Raw genomic sequence first — 22,537 nt, forward strand, 5'->3', positions numbered from 1 at the left:
TCTCTCTCCCATTTCATGTATTCTCTACTTATTAATTAATTTGTAGATTTGTTAAATTTTTATACTTTTAATAAAAATAATAATTTCAAGTGCATTTTTTTGTGATAAAGGTGGTTTGCAACTATATTTATTAATCTCAACTGTATGATTTTTTTAGATATAAGATAATTTGGAACTATTCTTATTAATCTCAATATTAATCTTTTTTAAAATTCACATAAATAAACAATTTTGAAATTAACAAAAAAATATTGAACAAAAAATAATATTGTGGACAAAATTCTAATAATTTAGAAGATAATTAATTTCATCCAAACAGAAACTAAATAAATTTTATTTTGACTTCTTTAATAGAAAAATAAGATATTAATAAAAGAAAATAGAGCAGTTTATCGTATTTAAATCATAGAAGATTTTTTTTTTGGTCACTAAAATTTATTTTTTATGCATTCTTATTTTTTGAAATTGTATTTGATTAAATGAAAATCGTCTTATTTTGCAGGATTGAACTAGAGAGGAATATAAAAAAAAGATTGCAATATGCTAAGCAAATTATAGCTAAAAATAGAATCATTATTTTTAATACTAGGTTCAAATTTGATCTATGAATTTCAAATTTAATCAATTAGCACAAATATTAATTCAGCACACGCCACATATTCTATTAATCTTCATTGTATCGGTAGATTACCGTAAATTTATTAGCCATAAGCATTTATATAAAATCAAACATTATATATGATGACACTTGCACTTCTGACTCAATAATAATAATTCCTATTAGTTATTTTCAAATTAAAAAATTATTATATTTTAAAATATCCGGCATATTATCATAAAATTTTATTAGCAACAAGTATTTATATAAAATCAAATATTACATATGATTACACTTGCACTTCCGAGTCAATAATAATTCATGTTAGTTATTTTCAAATTAAAAATTATTATATTTTAAAATATTTACCGAACGCGCAGCATAAAATTTTATTGGAAGCAAGTCACAAACAACCGATTCGGATCGGGTCGGGTCGAAAAGTCCCAAACCGTGTAATGCGTTTTCGCGCGGGAGGAAGTTGATGCTTGTGCATCTATATATACAGTCATTTCCTCAGCCCTCCTCGCTTACAGCAGTGTACATTTTTTCTTAAGGAGCAATGACGGACGGTCACCAGTTCAACAACATCTCTCTCGGCGGCCGTGGAGGCACCGTAAGTTGTTCTTACTCTCTTCTCGCTAGATTCTTTTTTTCTTTTTGCTCTCTGCGTTGCTTAATTCCGACTTTCATTTGGCCTTCCATATGTTTTTTTTCTTCTCCCATAGTTGCACGTTTAAAACCCTAAATCATGTTTGTACTGAAATCGTTGTAACAATTTCTATTTAAAACCTAAAACTCTTTCCATTTTGTTATAATCTCGTCGTTTTTGTTGTTTTAGGTGGACACTTGAAACCCTAGCCTATAAATTGACGAATTTGTTGAATGTTATTGAACCCTAGCTCTATAAATTGATGAATTTGTTTTAACGTGATTGTAAACCCTAATTTTTTGCTCTGTCTGTTTAGTGCTTTTATTAGTTTTTAATTCTAGTTTAGTGTCGTTATGGGATATTTCCATCTGTTTTGGATTTGTTTGGACAAAAGAAAAGGAAAAACAAAAGAATTTGTAAGATACAAGCCAAAGGGGAGTGTGAATGTTACCTTAGTAGAAATAACTAATTTTCGAGGTAGATGCCTTGCATTTTTGTTGACGATAAAACTTTTTTTTAAAGAAAATTTCTGAGAAATGCAGAATACAGGGCAACTCAAGGTTCAGTCTGGAGGTATATTATGGAAGAAACAAGGTGGTGGTAAGGCTGTGGAAGTTGACAAGGAGGATATAGTGGGCCTTACATGGATGAAAGTTCCTCGATCTAATCAGCTTGGTGTGCGGATTAAGGATGGTCTTTACTACAAATTTACTGGCTTTCGTGACCAGGTGAGTCTCTATGCTTTTAGCAAGTTTCAGTTTTATCAGCTTTTTGACTATTTCATTGCTGGTGTGGTGGAATATGAACAGCTCAACCAATGGGGAGAGACACAGACGATTAGCCATAATACGTTTGGAAATTTTAGTACTAGGTTACGCAGTACATGGTAATTAGAAACTTAAGAATAGTTTGATTTAAGGAAAACCAGGGAATTGATACATCAGGCTTTGTCATGGTTATCGATCTTACAGATGACTGGTAACTTAGTTGAATTAGGGGTGACCAACAAGGGTTGTGGTGGAGTACTCCTTCATCCTTGGCCAAAGGTCTCGGGTTTGAGTGAGTACGGAGTCACCCTTGTTAAGGAGTTCAATGCGGGACTTCCGGTCCAAATCTAGATTTAGTCGAGCCCCAATGCAGGTATTGGACACCAGATGGGAAACCAAAAAAATAAAATAAATTATGGGTAATTTGGATGCCTAACAGAGATCTACTTTGGAATTGGCTACTGGAAGTGCTTAGTATCACAGTTCCACTACTGTAATTTCAGGCTGTGAGGAAAACAGAAACAAGGGGAGCAAAGTTCTATGTTTATTGAAGCCAAAGAAAAGTGGTTTTCTTCATTAAGATACTGGTAGAAGCTGTCCATATCTAACTTCTTTGTACAAGTTTATACTCTGTGCAATGCATGTGATAGCTGGAGAACTTGTGGGATAGGGCACATTCATGCATTATTATCTTGTGTTATCAGTTTTTGATGTCCCTGGGTTGTGTATTTACTTATTTGCAGGATGTTGCGAGTTTGACCACCTATTTCCAGAATTCGTGCGGGATATCTCCAGAGGAAAAGCAGCTATCAATTAGTGGAAAAAATTGGGGAGAAGTTGATCTAAATGGTTGGGAGATTTGCTTTCTTCTTTATTTCACTGGCTTCCCTGATTTTCTTATCTTGACATATGTGTTTTTTCTTCTGGTGTAAATGAGTTGTAATTGAAATTAACCTTAATTATACACATAATTGATTGATTTTTTATGTCTTCAACTTAACTGGCTGAAAGCAAGTGGTCTAAATTTAAAGTTCACACCGCACATATTGCTTTTAATAATCTTGCAACAGATCTTATATGTAAGCAAGATTTAATACTGACAGGAGCTGTTATCATAGTATTTCTTCTGTCTACATGGTGAACTGTTAATGACATTATTGCTTTTACACAATCTTCAAAGGGCCTCTTTAATTAAAAAAAAAGATACACATGGGAAAGCTGAAGGTTAGGAGGAATTTTAAAAATAAAGGCCAAAAGGAGAAGAGTACCCCCCCTCCCCCCCCCCCCCCACAAAAAAAATAATAATCCTTTTTCAACTGCTCTACCAGCATGTGATCCCATCCTTGCTACTTCTGGTGTTAGACTACTTGTAATCACCAACTTCTTTATTCCATGAGTTATTTACCTTACTTTAAACAGGTTCTGTGTTCCACGAGTTTGGCAATTCATATGTGACATTTAAGTGCGGGCACAATGATGTAATTTATTTGTTCCCACCTGTATGTGCCGATATTTCTTTCTTTTTGTTTGATATTTACTTTACTTTTTCTTCTTCTTTTGGTATACTCTTTTGAACATGATCGTCTCTTGGAACAACAATTTTATTTGGAATGTGCACACGAACACATTTTTGACTCTGCTTTACATTTTTGCAGGGAATATGCTTGCTTTTCTTGTTGGTTCTAAGCAAGCATTTGAAATATCATTAGCAGATGTTTCTCAAACACAGCTTCAAGGAAAAAATGATGTCATGTTGGAGTTCCATGTAGATGATACAACTGGGGCTAATGAGGTTACTTAATGTCCTCAATGATTGCTGAGGAGTTCTTTTTTTTTTTTTCATTTGACAATGATGTGTTCCTAATTTGGTTGGCATGCCCAATCATACTTGAATGCCACATTTCTTGACTAATGCTTGAAAGCCACTCTATTCTTAGTAAGCCACACTTTTATTGATTGCAGAAAGACTCACTGATGGAAATCAGCTTTCATATCCCTAATTCAAACACTCAATTTGTTGGTGATGAAAACCGACCTCCTGCTCAAGTAAGAAAAAGGCGTATCAATTCAATTGCTTGAATTCATTGGAGGGGATCATTGATCCCTTCCATAACATGATAACTTCTTTTGGTAAAATTTGAGTAATGTGATTGTACCTATTAGGTTTTTCGGGACAAAATCATGTCAATGGCTGATGTCGGTGCCGGAGGTGAGGAGGCTGTTGTCACATTTGACGGCATTGCAATACTTACTCCAAGGTTGGTTAAGCGCTTTTCATGTCATTCATTATTATTGTTAACTATTTTTTGCTTCAGAGTGATTGACGTGCCCATATGCTGCAGGGGTCGTTACAATGTTGAGCTTCATCTCTCATTCTTGCGCCTGCAAGGGCAAGCAAATGACTTTAAAATTCAGTACAGCAGCGTAGTCCGTATTTTTTTGTTGCCAAAGGTTATTTCTATGTTCAATCCCCCATTTAACACCTTCATCAGTGTTTTACTTATGCCTACCCCTTTTAATTCCTTCATGCAACCTTTTGAAATCGTCTTCATTGAACTTTTGAGCTATGTATGAATGAAAATGACTTCTCTGCTTTTGCAGCATAACCAACCACACACTTTAGTAGTCATCACTCTTGATCCTCCGATTAGGAAGGGCCAAACTTTGTATCCGCACATTGTATTGCAGGTATTGTTTGATGCATATTGGATAATGACGTACATCCTATTTTTGGTATTAACCTGCTGCCTTTTTGCCTTACCAGTTTGAGACGGACAATGTGGTAGACCTTTCGCTGGCTTTAAGCGAAGATCTTTTAAATACGAAATACAAGGAGAGGCTACTAACGAGTTACAAGGTAATTAGTTTTTTTTTTTGTGTTTCAAGTCATTTGGATTTGCATCAACTGTGAAAAAAGAAATGCAAGTTCATTGCATTCACGTGTTTGATGTTGTTTACTTATTAGCATTATTTGACTTATGAACCAGGGTCTTATCCATGACATCTTTACTCAAATTTTACGCGGCTTGTCTGGTTCCAAAGTCACTAAACCAGGGAAGTTCCGTAGCAGTCAAGATGGGTATGCGGTGAAGTCCTCATTGAAGGCTGAAGATGGACTCCTCTATCCTCTTGAGAAGAGCTTTTTCTTTTTACCTAAACCTCCAACTCTTATACTGCATGAGGAGGTATATTCAAGTTGCTGTAAAGCCCAAAATCTTGTGAGATACATCTTCATTCTTGAAAAATTGACCTATTTCATTATGCAATTAGATTGATTATGTGGAGTTTGAGAGGCACGCTGCGGGCACGGCCAACATGCATTACTTTGATCTTCTCATCAGACTGAAAACTGAACAAGAACATCTTTTCCGGAATATCCAGAGGAATGAGTACCACAATCTTTTCGATTTCATCAGGTTAGTTTTACTTTTCAAGCCTTCTTCTCTCTCAATTTGCATTTAACAAGTCTGCTTCGTCTTTCTGACACAATTATTGAGAATGCAGTGGAAAGGGTCTGAAAATAATGAACCTTAATGAAGCTCGGGCTACAGAAGGTGTTCCTGTATTGCCCGATGATGACGATGATGCTGTTGATCCACATCTTGAGCGTATTAAGAATGAAGCGGGTGGGGATGACAGTGATGAAGAGGTAACGATGCCTATTTGTAATTTCCATCTTCTTTAACTCCATGGTCGTCTTTCTCTAGCTCATCCTGAAGAGTGTCTTGTTGGATTGTAGTATCTTTTGCTTACCCTTTGTGCTGTCAGAAATTCTTGAAATGCCATTTGACATTCATAACCTTTTCAGGACGAAGATTTTATCCTCGATAAGGATGATGGAGGGTCTCCTACTGATGATTCTGGAGGGGATGAATCTGATGCCAGTGGTAGTGGTGGTGAGGAGGAGGTATAATTGCCCTTTCACGTTTATATATTTTCAAGTTCTAATTTACAAATTGGAAAAATATGAGCTGACATTCATGTATGGTGGCTTCAGAAACCTGCAAAGAAGAAGCCAAAAAAGGAGACTACTGTGTCAAAGCCATCTACAAGCAGGAAAAAGGCAGATGATGATGGATCAAAGAAGAAAAAACAGAAGAAAAAGAAGGATCCAAATGCTCCGAAGAGGGCGATTAGTGCTTTCATGTACTTCTCGCAGAGTGAAAGGGAGGTAGGTATTCTGTTACAGGCTTGCCTTCGTAGTAAATCTATGACTTCTCCCCGGATTCTGTGCTCTGTATCCCAGCCTTTTGTGTTGAGAGTTAATTTTAAATATAATGTTCATTTAGAAGGAAACAAAGTCTTTTTTCCCATCAGATGAATAAAAATAAGCACCCAATGCGGGTCATCCAAAAAAAAAAGCACCCAATGCATTCTGGGTAGTAGATTCATTTCCTAAATTAACAAATTCTGAGTCATTGAGGACAAAGACATGGATGGATAAGAACCAAGACAGACATAGCCTTCTGTTCTACAAGTGAAAAGGGCTTATTCCTAGTGCAGGGTTGACTGAGAGACTTAGTGGCCTTACATAGTAGAGTGCTCGGAGGTGGAAAAGAAAATAGGGATCACGAAGGAAACCCAGGCTGTGGATTCAAGAAGATCTATCCAGCATTCGTTCTCTTGACAAATTTAACAAGGAGTTGATTACAGTATGTTTCTCATTTTAAAAAAATAATAATTTAACAACGGACATACTAGCAATTTGTCTGTTGGATGTCTTTCTATATAGCGACTATAGGACTAATAAACAAAGTTCACAATCAAATTTAAAAACAGATCATGAGTAGGCTTATGCACAACTCTCTAATTCCTTCGATTAGATGATAATCTGGGAATTAAAATGCATCTAACACTGTTATATTTTCAGATTAATTATCTTTTTGATTTCACTATTTGCAAAAGGTTTGTGATGAGAGTGGATGTTCTTAAAGCAGTTGATTGGATATGTTTGTAGAGAGTGTAATTGCCCAGTGGTAATGGTGATTATTTGAAGGCCTTAGGAAACATTTCCGTATTGGTGTACCTGTTTTATCTGTTTATCATTGTGATAGTTTTCTGTATTCATTTGTCATTAATCTGCTTGGGTGGTCTTTCCTTATAAGGTTTGGACAATCTTCCTCCCTTTAAGCTTAGCTTTTGGGTTTGAGTTAGGCTTAAGATCCATTTCTTTACCTGGTATTAGAGCAAGACCCATCCCACCGGATGTTGGGCCCCCAATTAAATTGCCTACGCTTCAGATGTCAAGCCTTAGGTGTGAGGTGGGGTGTTGAAGAGTGAAAAAGTCCAACAACAACAAAATACCCAATATAATTCCACTAGGTGGGGTCTGGAGAGCGTAGAATGTATGTAGACCTTACCACTATCCTGTTTTCGAAGGCAGAGATGCTGTTTTTGAATGACTCTCGGATCAAGTGCATCAAACCCACGTAAATGAAGAAGAAAACAATGAAAAACATAGTCGATAATAAGGAAAGCAGTGTAAAGTTACAAGAAGGAAGCAATAATAACAACGAAATAATGAGATAATCTAAACACAATACACAACATATGACATGGACTTCAAGGGTATGACTAGTCTATGATAGACAGTAATGAGCCTAAACCACGCACTCCAAGACAATACTCCACTCATACTAGCCTTCTACTCTAATAGACGACCTCCATACCTTCCTATCTAGAGTCATGTCCTCGGTAATATGAAGCTGCACCATGTCCCACATTGGTTATTAATAAGATGGGTGGTCTCCTTATGAGGCTTGGGTGACAATCCTCCTCCTTTTGAACTAAGTTTTTGGGGTGTGAGTTAGGCCCAAGGCCTCATTTAACAAAGTTTATTATAATTCTTCTGGTTTGTTGGAAATTGCAACCACATGCTGTCACTGTATGGTAACCTGCTTCATTTTTGAGTTGGGGTGCTTTTCTTGCTTTGAGATACCTTTCTAGACTCATCACGGTTGTAACGTTCAATTCACTGGCCTTCCGTTTATTTTTGTAGAATGTGAAGAAAAGTAATCCTGGAATCAGCTTCACTGACGTTGGGAAGGTTCTTGGAGAGAGATGGAATAAGTTGTCAGGTTGGTTATTTTTGTGGCATTCTGGTATTTGTCTTATTTGCTTCATTATTTTATATTTAAAGGCTGTTGGTACAATGCTGGTCATGTTTGTTGCAGTCTGTTTTGTGTTTTTATTTTCTTTAAGTATTTTATATTTAAGGGCAGTTGATACATTTATTGTGGCTCACTTACTGGATTAATGATTCTGCAGCTGAGGAGAAAGAACCCTTTGAGGCAATGGCCAAGGCAGATAAGAAGCGCTACAGCGAACAGATCAGTGATTACAAGAACCCTCAGCCGACTGCCATGGATTCAGGGAATGAATCTGGGAGTTCCTAAGTGCAAAATCGTTTAGATTGAATGAGAGTGGGAACTTAGCAGGTCGACGTGCCTAATCATCAATTGTGGTTCGTAGTTGGAAGTCATTGCTGCTAAAGTTTATGAGAAGCTCAAGTTTTGGGGCAGATGAGAAATAGGTTATGTGAGGCACTTTTAATCAACAGCATAACGAAGATAATTGTTCGTGGTATTCTGGAGTATTTCTAAATATCGCTCTATGTGTAGCAGCATAATGTAGGAGCCACTTAAATTCTCCTTAACCTGTGTTTTCAGGATATGAAAAGGTAGTTCTATAATTTTGTGCGCTTTTTACCAGATGTGTATCTAGGATTTGAAGTTTAAAGTTTATGTATTCCTATTAATGTTGTTATTATCAATTGATTTAGCAGACATTTATAGGTATCTAGCGAACCATTTAATACTAATACATGCTCCGTGCAATAGGTATTGGGTTAAAGGAAACACACAAGTAACACTGTAGATCTGTCCACGCCCTTTACATGATTATTGCAGCCCATAAATTTGTTGGAAACACCTTCCAGCCGAATGTGAAATTTGTGGAAGGCAGCAAGTTTTAAAAATCTGACTTGGAAATCAAATCATCTCCCATCCAATTTTTCAAAAGAGATGTGAGTATAGTTTCTCTATTATAAACATAACATTTCGCCACGTTTTCAAGAATTGTTGGAGTCTTATAAGCCATATATCAATTAGTATTGATGGATGTTTTTGTGTTTAGGAGGTAAGCAGGACTAATTTGGAGGAATCTCCTTTTGTATGGGATGGATTTCTTGCCTAACTAATAGCATTTACCTCATCTCATTTCAAGTGTAAAAGGATGTTTTGTGCTGTCGTCCTTCTTTTGAATATATATTTCTGCATGTGTAATGTGTTAGTATGATACAATTGAGACCATTTTTGGAATTGTCAAAGTCATAATACTCTATTATATGAATATATATTAGTCGAAATTGGAACAAAATTATGGTTATCGATTTACCATACCGCAAAATATCAAAATCGAACTTTAAAATAACAAACCATATCGAATTAAATTGGTATGGTAATGGTATAATATCATTTACCTCATCTAATTGCTTTCAACTAGCTCTCACTAGAATTTCTCCTCTTAAAGCAAATGTTAGTTACGGAAAAACGAGTAACATCCCTCCCAAACAGAAGAAAATATAAAATAACATTGACACAGAGTTGCACAGCTTGGTATGAATTCGCCATTTTTTAATTTCGTTTTGCTTTTGTAGTCCTTAACGGTTCAAAATTACAAAGAATTTTGATACAATAAATGTAAAGAGAGTAAATTTAAGGACCATATATGATGTTAATGATTTGCTTAGGTGATAATATGCATAGGACAATTAACTGTCTAACAAGCTTGTCCTGGCTTGCAATTTAGTGCCCCTGAAAATCTTGTAATCCAAGTGACTTGATCCCCTGAGGCTGATGCAACCCCATCAAAAAGTTCAATATGTTTCTTGGTCCAATCTGGATCTCCAGATTCAACAAAGAATGCTCCATTCATGAATAGATCGCCTTGTGATCTCCATGACCATTGCTTCCACACTGATTCTGGGGAATAGTCCCTCTTTGTTACCTCTTTCTTGAACATGTCAGGAGGAGCAATGAAACGATTACCCTGGCTAATAATAGTGGGATGTTGGCTACCACCAATTGCATACATATTCCAATGTGTGTAGTCATTGTTAACAACATGAATAAAACCCCATCTGCACCTTGGCATTCTCTGTATCAATCTCTTTCCAAAATGATTATAAGCCACAGTAATTTGCATCCTTTGATCAATTGAAGAACTATCACTCGCACCAAAAAGCATCACCTCATTATGATCAGTGAAATGGCTGTTCGATATGGTAACAGCAGTGGATCCCTCCACAGCATCAACAAGTCCGTCATAACAACTCCACATTGACACATGATCCACCCATATATTCGACGAACCAAATATTGAAATACCATCTCCATCGCTCTGTGTCCGTTGTCCGATGTGGTCCACCGCGTCTCTGATCATCCCACCACTGCCCATCACGATGTCGTGAATGCGGAGACTGTGGATGATCACGTTCTTCACGTACTGGAGCATGATACCTGTCCAGACATAAATAAATAATTATGCATTCAGATAGAAATGTTGAAACTGATAATAAGTGCGTGTATTGATGAGAAAATCCATTAAGCAAATATAAATGTTTAATTGCCAACTCAATAAATACCTGCTCCATTTGCGATGTGAACGTTAACTCCACGGCCATCAATGGTCTTATCGCTTTGCACAATGAGCTCCTGGTGTAGCCTAATGGTCATGCTTTTAGCAAATATGATCCACAATGGCTCCTTTTGAATGACACCGTAACGGAGGGTTCCCGGCTTAGGGTTGCTAGTGTCGTCGGAAGAATCCGTGACGACGTAGATATTGCCGGCTTTTCCGCCGGTGGTCCCTTTTGCAAAGCCCATTGCACAATCAGCTAACCTTTTCCGATTGTCGGCCCAATTAGGTTGGCATCTCCAGCACCTATCAATTGGGTTGGTCACTAAGCAAGGCCCGTTGTATTTTTTGCCTCCTCTTAATTCCCTCCTTGTTCCATTTGTTACCAGCTTCGCTTCCTTTAATTCCTTCATGGCCCTGTTTTGTAGTGTTTAACTTTTATTAGAAAGTTGAGGAATTATATTCTTAGCCAGATTTCAATTTTTTTTGGCGCTAGAATGGATTTTGAAAGATATTTTTTGCATTATAACATAAAAAGTATATGTTACTGTCTTTAGAAAATACGAGGATCAAACGTTCTTAATCTTGAACATCATTAAGAACATCATTTTCTTAATCTTTTTAATATTAAATTTTAAAAAGCTGTTTGACTCTCTAAATTATGATGATGTCATATATAGAGTAAACTACTGCAGATACATTTGTAAAAAATTGGAAAAAACCAAGTTATTGCAAAAAACAGTATTTTGGAATTACTCTTATGGAAAAAAACACATTTATTAATAAAATGATATTTTTAATCAATTAAGTAATAATAATATGAGCATTTTTGGACCCAATGATTAACTATGACATTTTTTTTGTTTAAGTTAAGAATATTTTTGACTTTTTTCCGTTTAATAAATAGAAATTAGAGAGGGAGGGAATTAATTGACGTACTCCGCAGTTTGTTTAGCAAATGCAAGGGTGACATTGATCGGGTCGGGCTTATAGGCTTTTATGGCCCATTCATCTGCTTCCTGGGCTCTTCTCCTCCACACCTCATCAAAATCACCAATGTGACCATTTATTGCCAAAAATGTGGAAAATAGTAACAGGGACAAATATACCAGCTTAGTTCCTCCCATTTAAAGATTTATAAAAATTTAACGTTTTTCTAAGAAATTTGTTTTTTTTTTCTAAAAAAATATGAAAGAAGGTCTTAATTGGGTCAAACCCTTGTCTTTTTAAGAGGTGAGACCCTCTGTTGTAGCCTAAAAAAGCAACAACGTAAAGAGATGTGTTTTTTGTTGATGAAAAAATGTTGTTTAAATACAAAATAAATGCCAATGGACAAATAGCGTAAGATGCGCATAGCCATTATCTTTCAAAGGCAAACAGCTTATACAAGTGCATGGTTGGTTAATAATAATATCTATGGTCCAAAAATGTCCGAAGATTAACTCTTCCTCTAAATACATTAATTAGTTGGTTGATATTCTTTATATACGTATTAATAATAAGTTATTTATACGCACACTTATATTTGTTGAGGTACCTATGGAATTCCGGGGGACACATGCATTACATGTAGATGACAAACTACATATATATTTTCATATGATATTAAATGAAGAAGGGGTTAGGGATAACGTGCTAAGAAAGTTAGGGCATTTCAAGAGTCGTAGAAATTTTGAATAATATTGCATCTGCATAAATGTTGTGGAGGTTACATAACCACATAGTAACATTAAGTAAATGAGAATCATATTTACTATTCTGGATGATCAAATCACTATTTGGTGACAACAATTTTGGAGAAATCAAACTTTCTGTATAAACAAAAGAGCATCCTGAATGCTTCTTTCATCTATATCATCTCAATGAAGAGGCCATATTCGATTACTTAACTCAAGTGATCCATTAGATGTCCTATAGTAAATAGTGATAATTTCATTAGAAAGTAGTTGTTTCACGGTATTATGTCTTCGTCATATGTTATGAGATTTTTTATTGTACATAACACTCTCTACCCTATCTATTGTTGCTTGACTATCACAATATATACATATAGGTTCCACAAATTTGAGCCAGAATGTAATGTCTTCTAAAAAATTTCGAAGTCATTCAGCTTCTTCACCGATTTTATCTAAAGCAATAAAGATTCCATTGTAGAGCGAAAAAATAGAAGTTGAGAAAAAAGAAAAAAAAAGAAAAAATTTTTTAAAAAGAAAAAGAAAAATAAAAAAAGAGAAAAATGAAAAAAGAAATTAGAAAAATTGAGAGGCAATTGAACCTGGAGAGTTGTTTAAAATATTTGAGGTGTAAAGGGTTAAAAATGTACTTTTACGCTATTTAAAATGGAAGGAAGGGCAATTTTTAAAGACTTTTCTTATGGGGCACAAAAAAATGAAGACCACTATATTTGAAAGATTCTTTGTTGGCCGTTGTTCCGGTCGAGCACTCTCTTTAATTTCTTTGTCCAATTCCGTCTCACCAAACAAGACTGACTTCTTACCAACTCGCAAAGGGTTGTGAGGTTGGCCGGCGGCTGCTCAACTGTTCGATCGCAATGCAGTGGTGTTGGTTCCGATTCGACAAAGGTAGAATGCCTGGTCGAATGTCCAATACAGTAGGTAGTAGGCGTCTTTGTTTTGGCTCCCGAGAGAGAACGATAAATAGGCGATGCACCATCTTTGCTGCTACCTTATGTAATTTCATGATTTGGAAACGTGATATTTGACTGATTTCTTGTGTTTGCCATTTTTTTTATAAAAAAAATTGTATCGATTATTCTAGATAATCGTTAGGGGTAGGCATGATATGGTATGGTATTTGAAACTTCGATATGGTAATTTCGGTATTCGGTTCTTAAAATTATTATACCATTATCATACCAATTTAATTCGTTATGGTTCGATATTTTGAAGATCAATTTTGATATTTTGATGTATGGTAAATCGGTAACCGTAGTTTTGTTCAACTTTGACTAATATATACTCGTATAATAGAGTATTATGAGTTCAACAATTCAAAAAATGTTCTCATTTGTATCATACTAACACATTACACATGCAGAAATATATATTTAAAAGAAAGTACAAACAACTCCTTTTGTTAATCAATTATATTTAAAATAAATTTCAATCAAAATAGAATAGTCAAAGTTCTAACTTCTAAACGTTTAGTTTATACTAATACTAGGTGACATATTTGTTAGTATTTTAATAATATATATGTTATTTATGTAACTATTAAACGTTTAGTTTATACTAATACTAGGTGACATATTTGTTAGTATTTTAATAATATATATGTTATTTATGTAACTATATATTTTGGTATGATATTCGGTATTTCGGTATGTTATTTCTAAATATCAAATATTGTACCGAATACAATTTTAAAAAAAAAATATATACCATATATCATACTAAATATAAAAATTCAATATGGTATGATAATTCGGTATATATATACCATACCATACATATCCCTAATAATCGTGTTCTCATTCTCATGTCCTTCTTTGATTTTTCCCTCTTGACTCTATGTTCTCCTTCTGCTCTCTTTATCATTCTAGATAATCGTGTTCTAGTTATTGTTCTATTGTTACTGTAGTTTTGTTTTTTAATTTGCTTTCAATTGTTAATTAAAGTTTCTATGTTCTCTGTTTGCTTTTGAGTTGTGTCTTTGTTACAAATTATAAGCTTCATGCATGTTATTGGCATATAGGTCCAAGGCATCCATATTAGATTGACTGGGATGATAGTTACTCTTTACGAGTTTGTAAAATTAAAATTTTCATCAAATCACTTATCGTTATATAATTCAACTCTTGATTTAATATAAATCTTAACAGTTCTGCGACTCAAAATTTTTTAAAAGTACTTTTTTCTTTTATCGATTTAAATGGTTCCATCACTTCTATGAGAAAAATCAATAAGCAAGACAAATTGTAGGTAAATAAATTTTGGAACCAAAAATTCTCAAGCAATAGATGAAACTATAAGAATAACAATTTGTAGGGTGAAAAAAGTTCCTCGATCTTATATGAGCACATAGTAATATTCAGTAACGAGATTCATACTTACTATTTTAGACGGTCAACTCATTATTTAGTGACCCAATTTTGGAGAAATCAAACTTTCTGTATAAACAAGACCATCCTGAATGCTTCTTGCATCTATATCATCACAATGAAGAAGCAATAATCGATTGTTTGGTTCAAGTGATACATTATATGTCCTATATACCATTCCAATCGAATTGAAGTAGCTAAGTAGCACTTCATCATCTGAAAACCTATATAATGGTATGATGACAGTATCACGAACAACCTCATAACTTGGTATTGTGATCCATTTCGTTCAAGATTTTTTGATACCATAGTCTTTCAGTACCCATATATCAAAATCTTCATCCTTCTGATAAAAGGAAAGTTTTTCTCCCAACACTGATACACCCATTTCTTCAAAGAGTCTAGGGGAGGACGGAATCTCTGGCAACGGTATCTCTCCATACATCTCATCTGAGATATTAAATGAAACCACACAATCCCTTGGGTACGAACCGATCCAATGAAATGCTCCATGTACAAATGCCAAACATAATTCCCTATAAGATATGTTAGTGTAACTCATCCTACTTGAGGTTTCTTCAATTTTTCTCCAGGAGCCACTTTTAAGTGCTAGAATTTCGTCGTGGATTTCTTCATACGTATCAACCCTAAGGATCTTATAGTCATCACTAGTAGAGTCATATCCCAATCCATAAATATATTCATCTAGCGGTGGAATTTCTACATGGCTTGGAAGTATTATTGACTCTCTTGTGGAGGGGTTCCATAACAATAGTGTATGGGTGACTCTACCTCATTCCTAGTACGCCAAATCCCGATAAAAAACAAACCATCGCAACAACAACAGACTCTACTATGAATAGGTTTAAAGCTTGAAGGACAATCAAGTTTACGTATATCCTTAACAAGTTTAGACGACGATGATAAAGAAGAAGAATAGAAGTAAGAAGTTCTACTTCTGTACGCTTGGCCAATAAGTAGTTTTGGGGAAGTTTGATTCTTGACATGAATATTGAGATGCTTCTTTTTAAAGTAAGGTTGAAACACACTTGAATCGAAGAAGAGATTCACAGATAGCCTGCTGAGGATGTCTATAATTATTTCTTCGTGACTTCCCACAAGTACAAATTAAAGCACGAAGGCAAATACAGAACAAAAGATCTCAATTTATAAATTTGAGAAGGCCAATGAACTGTTTGTCTAGTGGAAATACTCCTAATGAAAAACAAATTCGTTAAAAATAAGAAAAATAATTTTTTTAGTTTAATAGAAAAAACAAGTTGCATTTCAAGTTCATTAACCCTCACTACTTGATCACTCCCCATTCCATCCACGCCAGATTGTGTTTTCTAAAATTACACATAAATATTCTTGAATTTTTTTTACTTGCTTATCAAACATCAAACACAAGAAAATAAATTAAGAGAATGAGAACATATTTTTCCATACCAATTAATAGACGCTACAAAAAAGTTACAATTGATTATTAAGTGCTTCTCTTTTTTCAATTTTTTTTACCTTTTCTCGGTAGAATTAGAATCGGGGAACAAGGGATTTGAACGAATCCGCGAACTTTTATTTAGATCTTATTGTTAAATTAATTAAATATATAAAAATATTTAATTGCGAGCGCCAATATCATGATGACTACAGGAGCAATTTAAAAACACATAAATTTCTCTCCAACTGGGACCGAGTATTTGTGTTGCAATTTGCAAGTGTCTTGTACGGTATAAAGATGTGGAAATCTTCTATTCTAGTACTTTCTCTAAACTATCTCAAATACTTACTAATCAATTGTATATTAAGAAGGCTTCTTTAACAAGGGAAAACCATTTCAAAAAGGAGCATTTTTCAGAAAAAGTGATCTGCATATTTTCCGGAGAGGAAAGAATGTGCTAAGCTTAACCTTACCTCTAAGAATAGTTTACTTGTTAAAAGCGAAGCATACAATATAAACAGTCTCAAACAGAAAGAAGAAAACTATATGAACAGTCGACCACTAGTGAATCACAATAAACATCCACAACTGCAAATCATCATCATTAGAAAATCAAACCACCCTTTTACCCTCAGGGGCAGATGCAGCTTCATTTTGTCGGTTCATATGAATTCAATAGTTTCAACGCTGAGCATAAATTTATGTGCAATACTCTACCAAAGTTGCCCCATAATCTTAAAAAATATAACGGATTTAATGACAAGAACCTTATAGGTTGAACCAAAACCTAAATCATGGATCCACACCTAGAAAAATTTCAAATGCTAATCACATAGAGAATCAGGAAAAGTTATATTAGGAATATTATATCAATCAATTCATTTTTTGATGACAAGAAAACCCGTAGCCGCCCGCTTCTATGCAATAACTCACAAACCATACAAGAGAGATAACCCATACTAGGCAAGCCCAGTGCGACGAGCTAGACCTAGAAGACAAACCCTTGTTTTTTGACAAGCAGTTTCGAACTTCAGACCTCCAACATAGAAGTCCCAGCCCAAACCACTGGGCCACCCCCCAACTCCCCCCCCCAAAAAAAAAGAAGAAGAAGAAAAAAATATAAATAAAAAAAGGGGGAAAAGAGATTATGGTTTTTAGTAGGTGTGTCTTGGCTAGATTCCCCATATTTCAAGAGTTTAACAGTGGAGAAATTCCCAAAAATAAAAAAAGAATGATAATAATAAGAATAAAGAGGCACCAGAACTCGGCCAGTGAAAATTTCATACCTCAAAAAGCAAAACCCTGTAATACTTATTCCAAAACTTTGACCATATATAGCAAAAATTCTTACTTCAGAAACGTTATTTACTCACCAAGTCAGTTACTTCTTTTGCAATTTACTTCTTTATTCTCCTAGCTTACTTTTCCAGATAACCTGGCAGCTAAAGGCTATCCAACTGCATAAATGAATATTTAGGTAGGATAAACTTAAGAGATTTTCACCCCTGAATTTTGCTGCCATCAAAGTTAAAGACAAATAGTTCGAAATGTAAGGCATTTTGGTGCAGTAAAGATCACTGCATATAAAGTGCAGTGAAATACCTCTTCTTCCTAAATGAAATCTTACAGGGAAATAAAGTTCATGTGGGGCACAAAACAGGAGACAAATTAAAGCTTGTATAGCTTACTATTTTCCGTCTATTGAGATAGGCATAGGCTAACACCTAGGCCGCATGAAGAAATGAGCAAAAGCATATAAGCAAAAAGGGATTAACCAGATCAAGAAAACTAGAATTAACTTTTTAAACTAAACAAGATTAGATACCTGGCATTTGAGCATGGTAAACATCAGTAATATCAAATTTTCAGCCTAAAAAAAGGTGTGTAATATCAGGGGAGACGCACACACAGAAAAAGCAGATTACTTTCTGCAATGTATGTGAACCTACAAAGCCTTAGGTTAGTAAATACTTTCAAAGATGAAAACCAACAGATGCTGGGATAAAACTCAAAAAGATTAGTCAGAAAGCTTCAACAGAAAGATGTAGAGGTCACTTTCCTATCATATGCCAATAAAGCAAACCAAACAGCATAAAAGGCCATGTTACCAAGGTTTCAACATACGGAAATCTAGAAGAAATACCATGGTATCCCTACGTGATGTCTACCATGTTGTGGCAGCCACTATACCTTTGTATGTTGTCATGATCTTAGCCTATATCTCGGTAAGGTGGGGGAAACTCTTTTCACCAGAGCAATGCTCTGGCATCAACAAGTTTGTGGCGAAATTTTCAATACCTTTATTGTCCTTCCAAGTGATATCAGGAAGTAACCTCTACAAAGTAAACCTGAAGCTTCTACTAGCAGATGTCATTCAAAAATTTCTTGCTGTCTTTCTACTGGCAGTTTTTGCCAAAATGAAGCCCAAAGGAAGCCTGACTTGGATCATAACAGGTCTTTCAGTTTCCACCCTTCCAAACACCTTAATCTTGGGGATCCCACTAATTAAGGCCATTTTTGGTGGTGCGGCAGCAGAACTACTAGCGCAGCTAATTGCATTACAGAGTTTAGTTTGGTACAACCTCCTCCTACTCCTGTTCGAGCTCAATGCAACAAAAGAATCTTATGTGACATCACCATCAGCAGTAGCAGGTATGTACACATATAACAGAATTATGGTTCCTAAATGTAGAATATTTATTTGGATGGCATCCATGTAAAAGAACCTATTTAAAGCTCTTTAATTTTAACTGTTAAGAACCAAAAAGCAATATATTGTAAATTTGATAAGTGAAAAAAGAATCCTATTCTGGGGCCCACAAAGATTAGCCTGTATCATATGATATCTAGATAAACTAATATGTGATACCGTGAAGCATGACAACTCTCAATTTATCAAATGTTCCGTTTCCATTTTCAAAACTAGAGGAATGAACCATCAACTTGCTTCATCTAACATAGGCCAATCCTAAAACTTATTAATGTAGTTTGGCAGCAAAAGCTCAAGAAATAAGAGGTGAACAGTCTCCAATGAAATACAAGTTTGCTTTACCACAATGAATTGATTCATCTACTTGTGAGAGACAAATACTTCCAACTCACTCAATGAAACAAACAGGAAATTTGCTAAGACAACCCCTTCAACAGTGAAAAATGTAGCCATAATTGGTCCCTGAAGTACCAAACTAACCAAAGTACTATATTATGCAACCGTCCAGCTTGAATTTTTACTTCCCTTCACCCCCCAGACCCCACTCTCCCCCAACAAAAAAAAAAAGAAGAAAGAAAAATAGAACAGCTCACTAGAAGTTGCAATTAGTAAATTTTAAATAATATGACCATTCCAACATGTCAACTATTTACGCAAACATCATTATGCATGCTCTTATGTCTTACTACATAAATTTCTGCCATTGAAAGTTGAGCTTGAGGTCCCTGGAGAACCAGAACTAGAAGAGGACGGTGAGGAGGAAGCAAAAGACAGATCCCCAAGGAAGAAAACGATTATGCTAATTCTTCTAACAGTTGGAAGGAAGCTCATAATAAATCCTAATACACATGCAACTCTGGCCGGTATTATTTGGTCAAGCATACACTTCAGGTAAAGCCTCTATAGAAACACAAAACCTATCTTCTACTTTAACTCCACAGTTAAAATCATTGGACTTATTTTTTTTACACAAAATGAAGTGCAGGTGGGGAGTCAATCTGCCAAAAATTGTTGAACAATCAATATCAATACTCTCAGATGGAGGACTAGGAATGGCAATGTTTAGCATAGGTACACAACAGAAAATAAGCATGCATCACATGAATTACTTGAGAATTACTGAAAAACGAAAAAATGGCCAGTACTAATATTGCATTAATTCAACAGGTGTTTTCATGGCGTCCCAAGCTAGTATTATAGCATGCGGAACCAAAAAGGCGATATTAGCAATGGCACTGAAGTTTGTTCTTGGACCTGTTCTCATGGCAATCTCATCTATTGCTGTTGGACTAAGGGGAAAATTGTTTAGATTGGCAATAGTGCAGGTGAAACTACATTGTTTTCTGTTGTCAATTCATGGCAGAGTACTCAATGCTGTACTTTCTACTGCAGGCAGCCCTTCCCCAAGGAATCGTTCCTTTTGTGTTTGCCAAGGAGTATAACATACATCCAACCATCTTAAGTACAGGGTACCAGATACAATTATCGTCTCAAAACTATTAACTCCTCCACTAAGAACATTTTAAGCGGATATGATTTCTGATGTGGTTTCATTCTGTTTGCAGGGTAATCTTTGGCATGCTGATTGCAATACCAATTGCTTTGGCATACTATTTCCTGTTGGAAATATGAAACTCAGACATGGTCATGGCTATTAGCAGTTATTCACAAATTCATCAGAGATACAGTTTGCTCTTCTCTAACAACATTCAACTGTAGAGGGTTATGATAAAGAAAAGGCAAAAATCTTAGTGACTATAGTTCTTGTATAAAAGAATAAAGGATAAACGTGTGTCAATTTATCTTACCAACTCATTTATTGTATTGAAACATCAGATAGCAATTAGCATGCATGAATAAATCCAAATTCAGCAATGAATAGTCTCCGAGTTCAAACATTTCAGAGAGGGAGAATGACGTGAACGGTATTGATGAGAGCATGTCATTGTCTGTTCTCTACAACACAAAATTACAGAAAGCCTAAGTACAAGATAACTAAACCAGCTACAATATGAGTAAAAACGGGAACAACCATACAAATGAAACAGGTTTTACTACGATATAACAATTTCAAGATTACAACTGTTTACTTAAGAAAACAAAGAAATGAAACACATGAGATTACCATAAAAGATTTCCTATATTATCAAAGAGAACAACTAGGGGGTGATCCAGGTCAAGAAACTTTAAGATAGTCAGCACACATTTGAACAACAAAACTAATAAATTCACAAGTATAGCATCATATCAATTGATGTAAAAGAGGCAAACCAAAAAGGATATGTAGTAATGTAAGTACTACGACTGAAGTAAATACTCAAACTTTGACAAGGGATGAAATTACATTCTGCAAATTAAAGTAGGATAAATGGCAAAGGTCCACCACAGCCGTGATAACACTTGATTGAGCTAAAATAGTGAAAACCTTATTCCATAATTCCCCACAGTAAAACATCCAACTACAGAATACATAATACATAGTAAATTTGGGAGGCACAAAATATGCAATTCAGGTATAAGCATTAGAGTAGCAAATCCGATTAACAGTAATTAACTCACTCTACATCAAACCCTTTCTCTTGAAGCTCAGAAATGACCTCATTCCTCATCCTCGTCCACAACTTGAAGGCTTCTTGGTCAACCTTCTTATCCTGCAATGCTTTCTGATAATTGTATGAATCTTTATCAGATTCAATGATTCCCTTGGGACCAATGGTAGTCCCAATCATCCCACCTTTGGCAACGAACTCTTCCATGGCCTTCTCGTCGCCTGGATATGGAAATTTCCGGCGTTCGTAAAGATGTGCTAGTTCTTTTTCTTCCTTTGGCCGTGGCTTTAAGGTCCACCAACCAAGTGGCGAAGTTTCATTCCACACCCACGCCACACCAAACAGAGTGTAAGTACAAAGCAAAGCTTTTCCCACTTGCTTCCAGAAGTGATAATCTTCTTTCCCTAATCCGACTTTCTTCAGGTACTTCTGTGTGTCGAATGATTTTGCCATTGAAGCACCTGCTTTGGTGCGCATCCTGAGACTATTTGGCCGAAAAGCCTTTGCTAATTGCTAGTGTCCAGTTTAAAAAGAGTCGGATTTTGAAAAGTTTCAAATTATATATAGGCGGAAATTTCTTATTGAGCAAACATGAAGATATGTCTCACCATGATTAGGGTTTCAAATCCTGCTCTGCAGTCTGCGGTGCTGTTTCGTTTACTGGCGAAGAGATGCAGAACTCCCAAAACCCTAACACTGATTGAACAGTTTCAGATGGCGGAAAAGGGCAATATAGTAAATGTATAGTGAAACTGTTTAGTGATTTCTCACAACAATTTTGCTCCCACGTTAGAAGCAGTAGGTGTTGAAATACAATGTACCTTAGTTTGTTCTATCCAATAGCGTATTGACATCTCAATCCCTCATGGGGTTTTTCGTCTTTTTAATTCCCTTCCTCTTGCAACACTCGATAACAGCAGCATCTTCTTGTTTCCAGGTTGTTCAATTGCAACTATATTTATTAATCTCAACTGTATGATTTTTTTAGATATAAGATAATTTGGAACTATTCTTATTAATCTCAATATTAAATGTTTTTTTTAAATTCACATAAATAAACAATTTTGAAATTAACAAAAAAATATTGAACAAAAAATAATATTGTGGACAAAATTCTAATAATTTA

The 22,537-nt window shown here is 35.2% G+C and overlaps 4 protein-coding genes across 5 annotated transcripts; 2 read left to right on the top strand and 2 right to left on the bottom strand.

Annotated features, from left to right (window-relative positions):
• Nucleotides 1–1,102: 1,102 nt before the first annotated feature.
• LOC129874560 (FACT complex subunit SSRP1) lies at nt 1,103–8,786 on the top strand. The gene is made up of 16 exons (XM_055949856.1): nt 1,103–1,211; nt 1,790–1,975; nt 2,758–2,863; nt 3,670–3,806; nt 3,977–4,060; nt 4,178–4,272; nt 4,357–4,465; nt 4,616–4,702; nt 4,779–4,871; nt 5,002–5,199; nt 5,285–5,430; nt 5,519–5,663; nt 5,823–5,921; nt 6,012–6,185; nt 8,013–8,091; nt 8,282–8,786. The coding sequence occupies exons 1-16, from the start codon at nt 1,158–1,160 to the stop codon at nt 8,407–8,409; spliced, it is 1,920 nt and encodes a 639-aa protein (XP_055805831.1). The 5' UTR covers nt 1,103–1,157; the 3' UTR covers nt 8,410–8,786.
• An 838-nt stretch (nt 8,787–9,624) lies between these two features.
• On the bottom strand, nt 9,625–11,908 carry LOC129874563 (probable pectate lyase P59). Its single transcript, XM_055949860.1, has 3 exons — nt 11,591–11,908; nt 10,659–11,068; nt 9,625–10,533 (listed from the first exon to the last, which is right to left on the bottom strand). The coding sequence occupies exons 1-3, from the start codon at nt 11,776–11,778 to the stop codon at nt 9,794–9,796; spliced, it is 1,338 nt and encodes a 445-aa protein (XP_055805835.1). The 5' UTR covers nt 11,779–11,908; the 3' UTR covers nt 9,625–9,793.
• A 6,344-nt stretch (nt 11,909–18,252) lies between these two features.
• LOC129874561 (auxin efflux carrier component 8) lies at nt 18,253–20,540 on the top strand. Its single transcript, XM_055949857.1, has 6 exons — nt 18,253–18,804; nt 19,573–19,753; nt 19,848–19,933; nt 20,030–20,187; nt 20,255–20,331; nt 20,428–20,540. Exons 1-6 carry the CDS (start codon nt 18,297–18,299, stop codon nt 20,492–20,494), a joined length of 1,077 nt encoding a protein of 358 aa, XP_055805832.1. The 5' UTR covers nt 18,253–18,296; the 3' UTR covers nt 20,495–20,540.
• Nucleotides 20,394–22,201, bottom strand: LOC129874562 (uncharacterized). 2 transcript variants are annotated; one of them, XM_055949859.1, is made up of 2 exons: nt 21,422–22,201; nt 20,394–20,479 (listed from the first exon to the last, which is right to left on the bottom strand). In XM_055949859.1, the coding sequence occupies exons 1-2, from the start codon at nt 21,886–21,888 to the stop codon at nt 20,473–20,475; spliced, it is 474 nt and encodes a 157-aa protein (XP_055805834.1). In that variant the 5' UTR covers nt 21,889–22,201; the 3' UTR covers nt 20,394–20,472. The 2 variants fall into 2 exon arrangements, with proteins under 2 accessions (XP_055805834.1, XP_055805833.1); XM_055949858.1 differs by lacking the exon at nt 20,394–20,479 and adding an exon at nt 20,640–20,818.
• Between the last annotated feature and the right edge of the window lie 336 nt (nt 22,202–22,537).

Source organism: Solanum dulcamara, chromosome 11 (assembly GCF_947179165.1).
Source record: "Solanum dulcamara chromosome 11, daSolDulc1.2, whole genome shotgun sequence".
NCBI lineage: Eukaryota > Viridiplantae > Streptophyta > Magnoliopsida > Solanales > Solanaceae > Solanum > Solanum dulcamara.

What these genes read in the sequence shown, in the direction of transcription:
- LOC129874560 (XM_055949856.1), top strand. Translation starts at nt 1,158, where the DNA reads ATGACGGACGGTCACCAGTTCAACAACATCTCTCTCGGCGGCCGTGGA. An exon ending in CTCTTATACTGCATGAGGAG is followed by an intron (nt 5,200 to 5,284) that starts GTATATTCAAGT and finishes TTATGCAATTAG; the next exon opens with ATTGATTATGTGGAGTTTGA. An exon ending in GGGATGACAGTGATGAAGAG is followed by an intron (nt 5,664 to 5,822) that starts GTAACGATGCCT and finishes TAACCTTTTCAG; the next exon opens with GACGAAGATTTTATCCTCGA.
- LOC129874563 (XM_055949860.1), bottom strand. Translation starts at nt 11,778, where the DNA reads ATGGGAGGAACTAAGCTGGTATATTTGTCCCTGTTACTATTTTCCACA. An exon ending in TTTGCTAAACAAACTGCGGA is followed by an intron (nt 11,069 to 11,590) that starts GTACGTCAATTA and finishes ACTACAAAACAG; the next exon opens with GGCCATGAAGGAATTAAAGG. An exon ending in TCACATCGCAAATGGAGCAG is followed by an intron (nt 10,534 to 10,658) that starts GTATTTATTGAG and finishes ATGTCTGGACAG; the next exon opens with GTATCATGCTCCAGTACGTG.
- LOC129874561 (XM_055949857.1), top strand. Translation starts at nt 18,297, where the DNA reads ATGGTATCCCTACGTGATGTCTACCATGTTGTGGCAGCCACTATACCT. An exon ending in TGGTCAAGCATACACTTCAG is followed by an intron (nt 19,754 to 19,847) that starts GTAAAGCCTCTA and finishes AATGAAGTGCAG; the next exon opens with GTGGGGAGTCAATCTGCCAA. An exon ending in TTAGATTGGCAATAGTGCAG is followed by an intron (nt 20,188 to 20,254) that starts GTGAAACTACAT and finishes TTTCTACTGCAG; the next exon opens with GCAGCCCTTCCCCAAGGAAT.
- LOC129874562 (XM_055949858.1), bottom strand. Translation starts at nt 21,888, where the DNA reads ATGCGCACCAAAGCAGGTGCTTCAATGGCAAAATCATTCGACACACAG. An exon ending in GAGAAAGGGTTTGATGTAGA is followed by an intron (nt 20,819 to 21,421) that starts GTGAGTTAATTA and finishes TTTGTGTTGTAG; the next exon opens with AGAACAGACAATGACATGCT.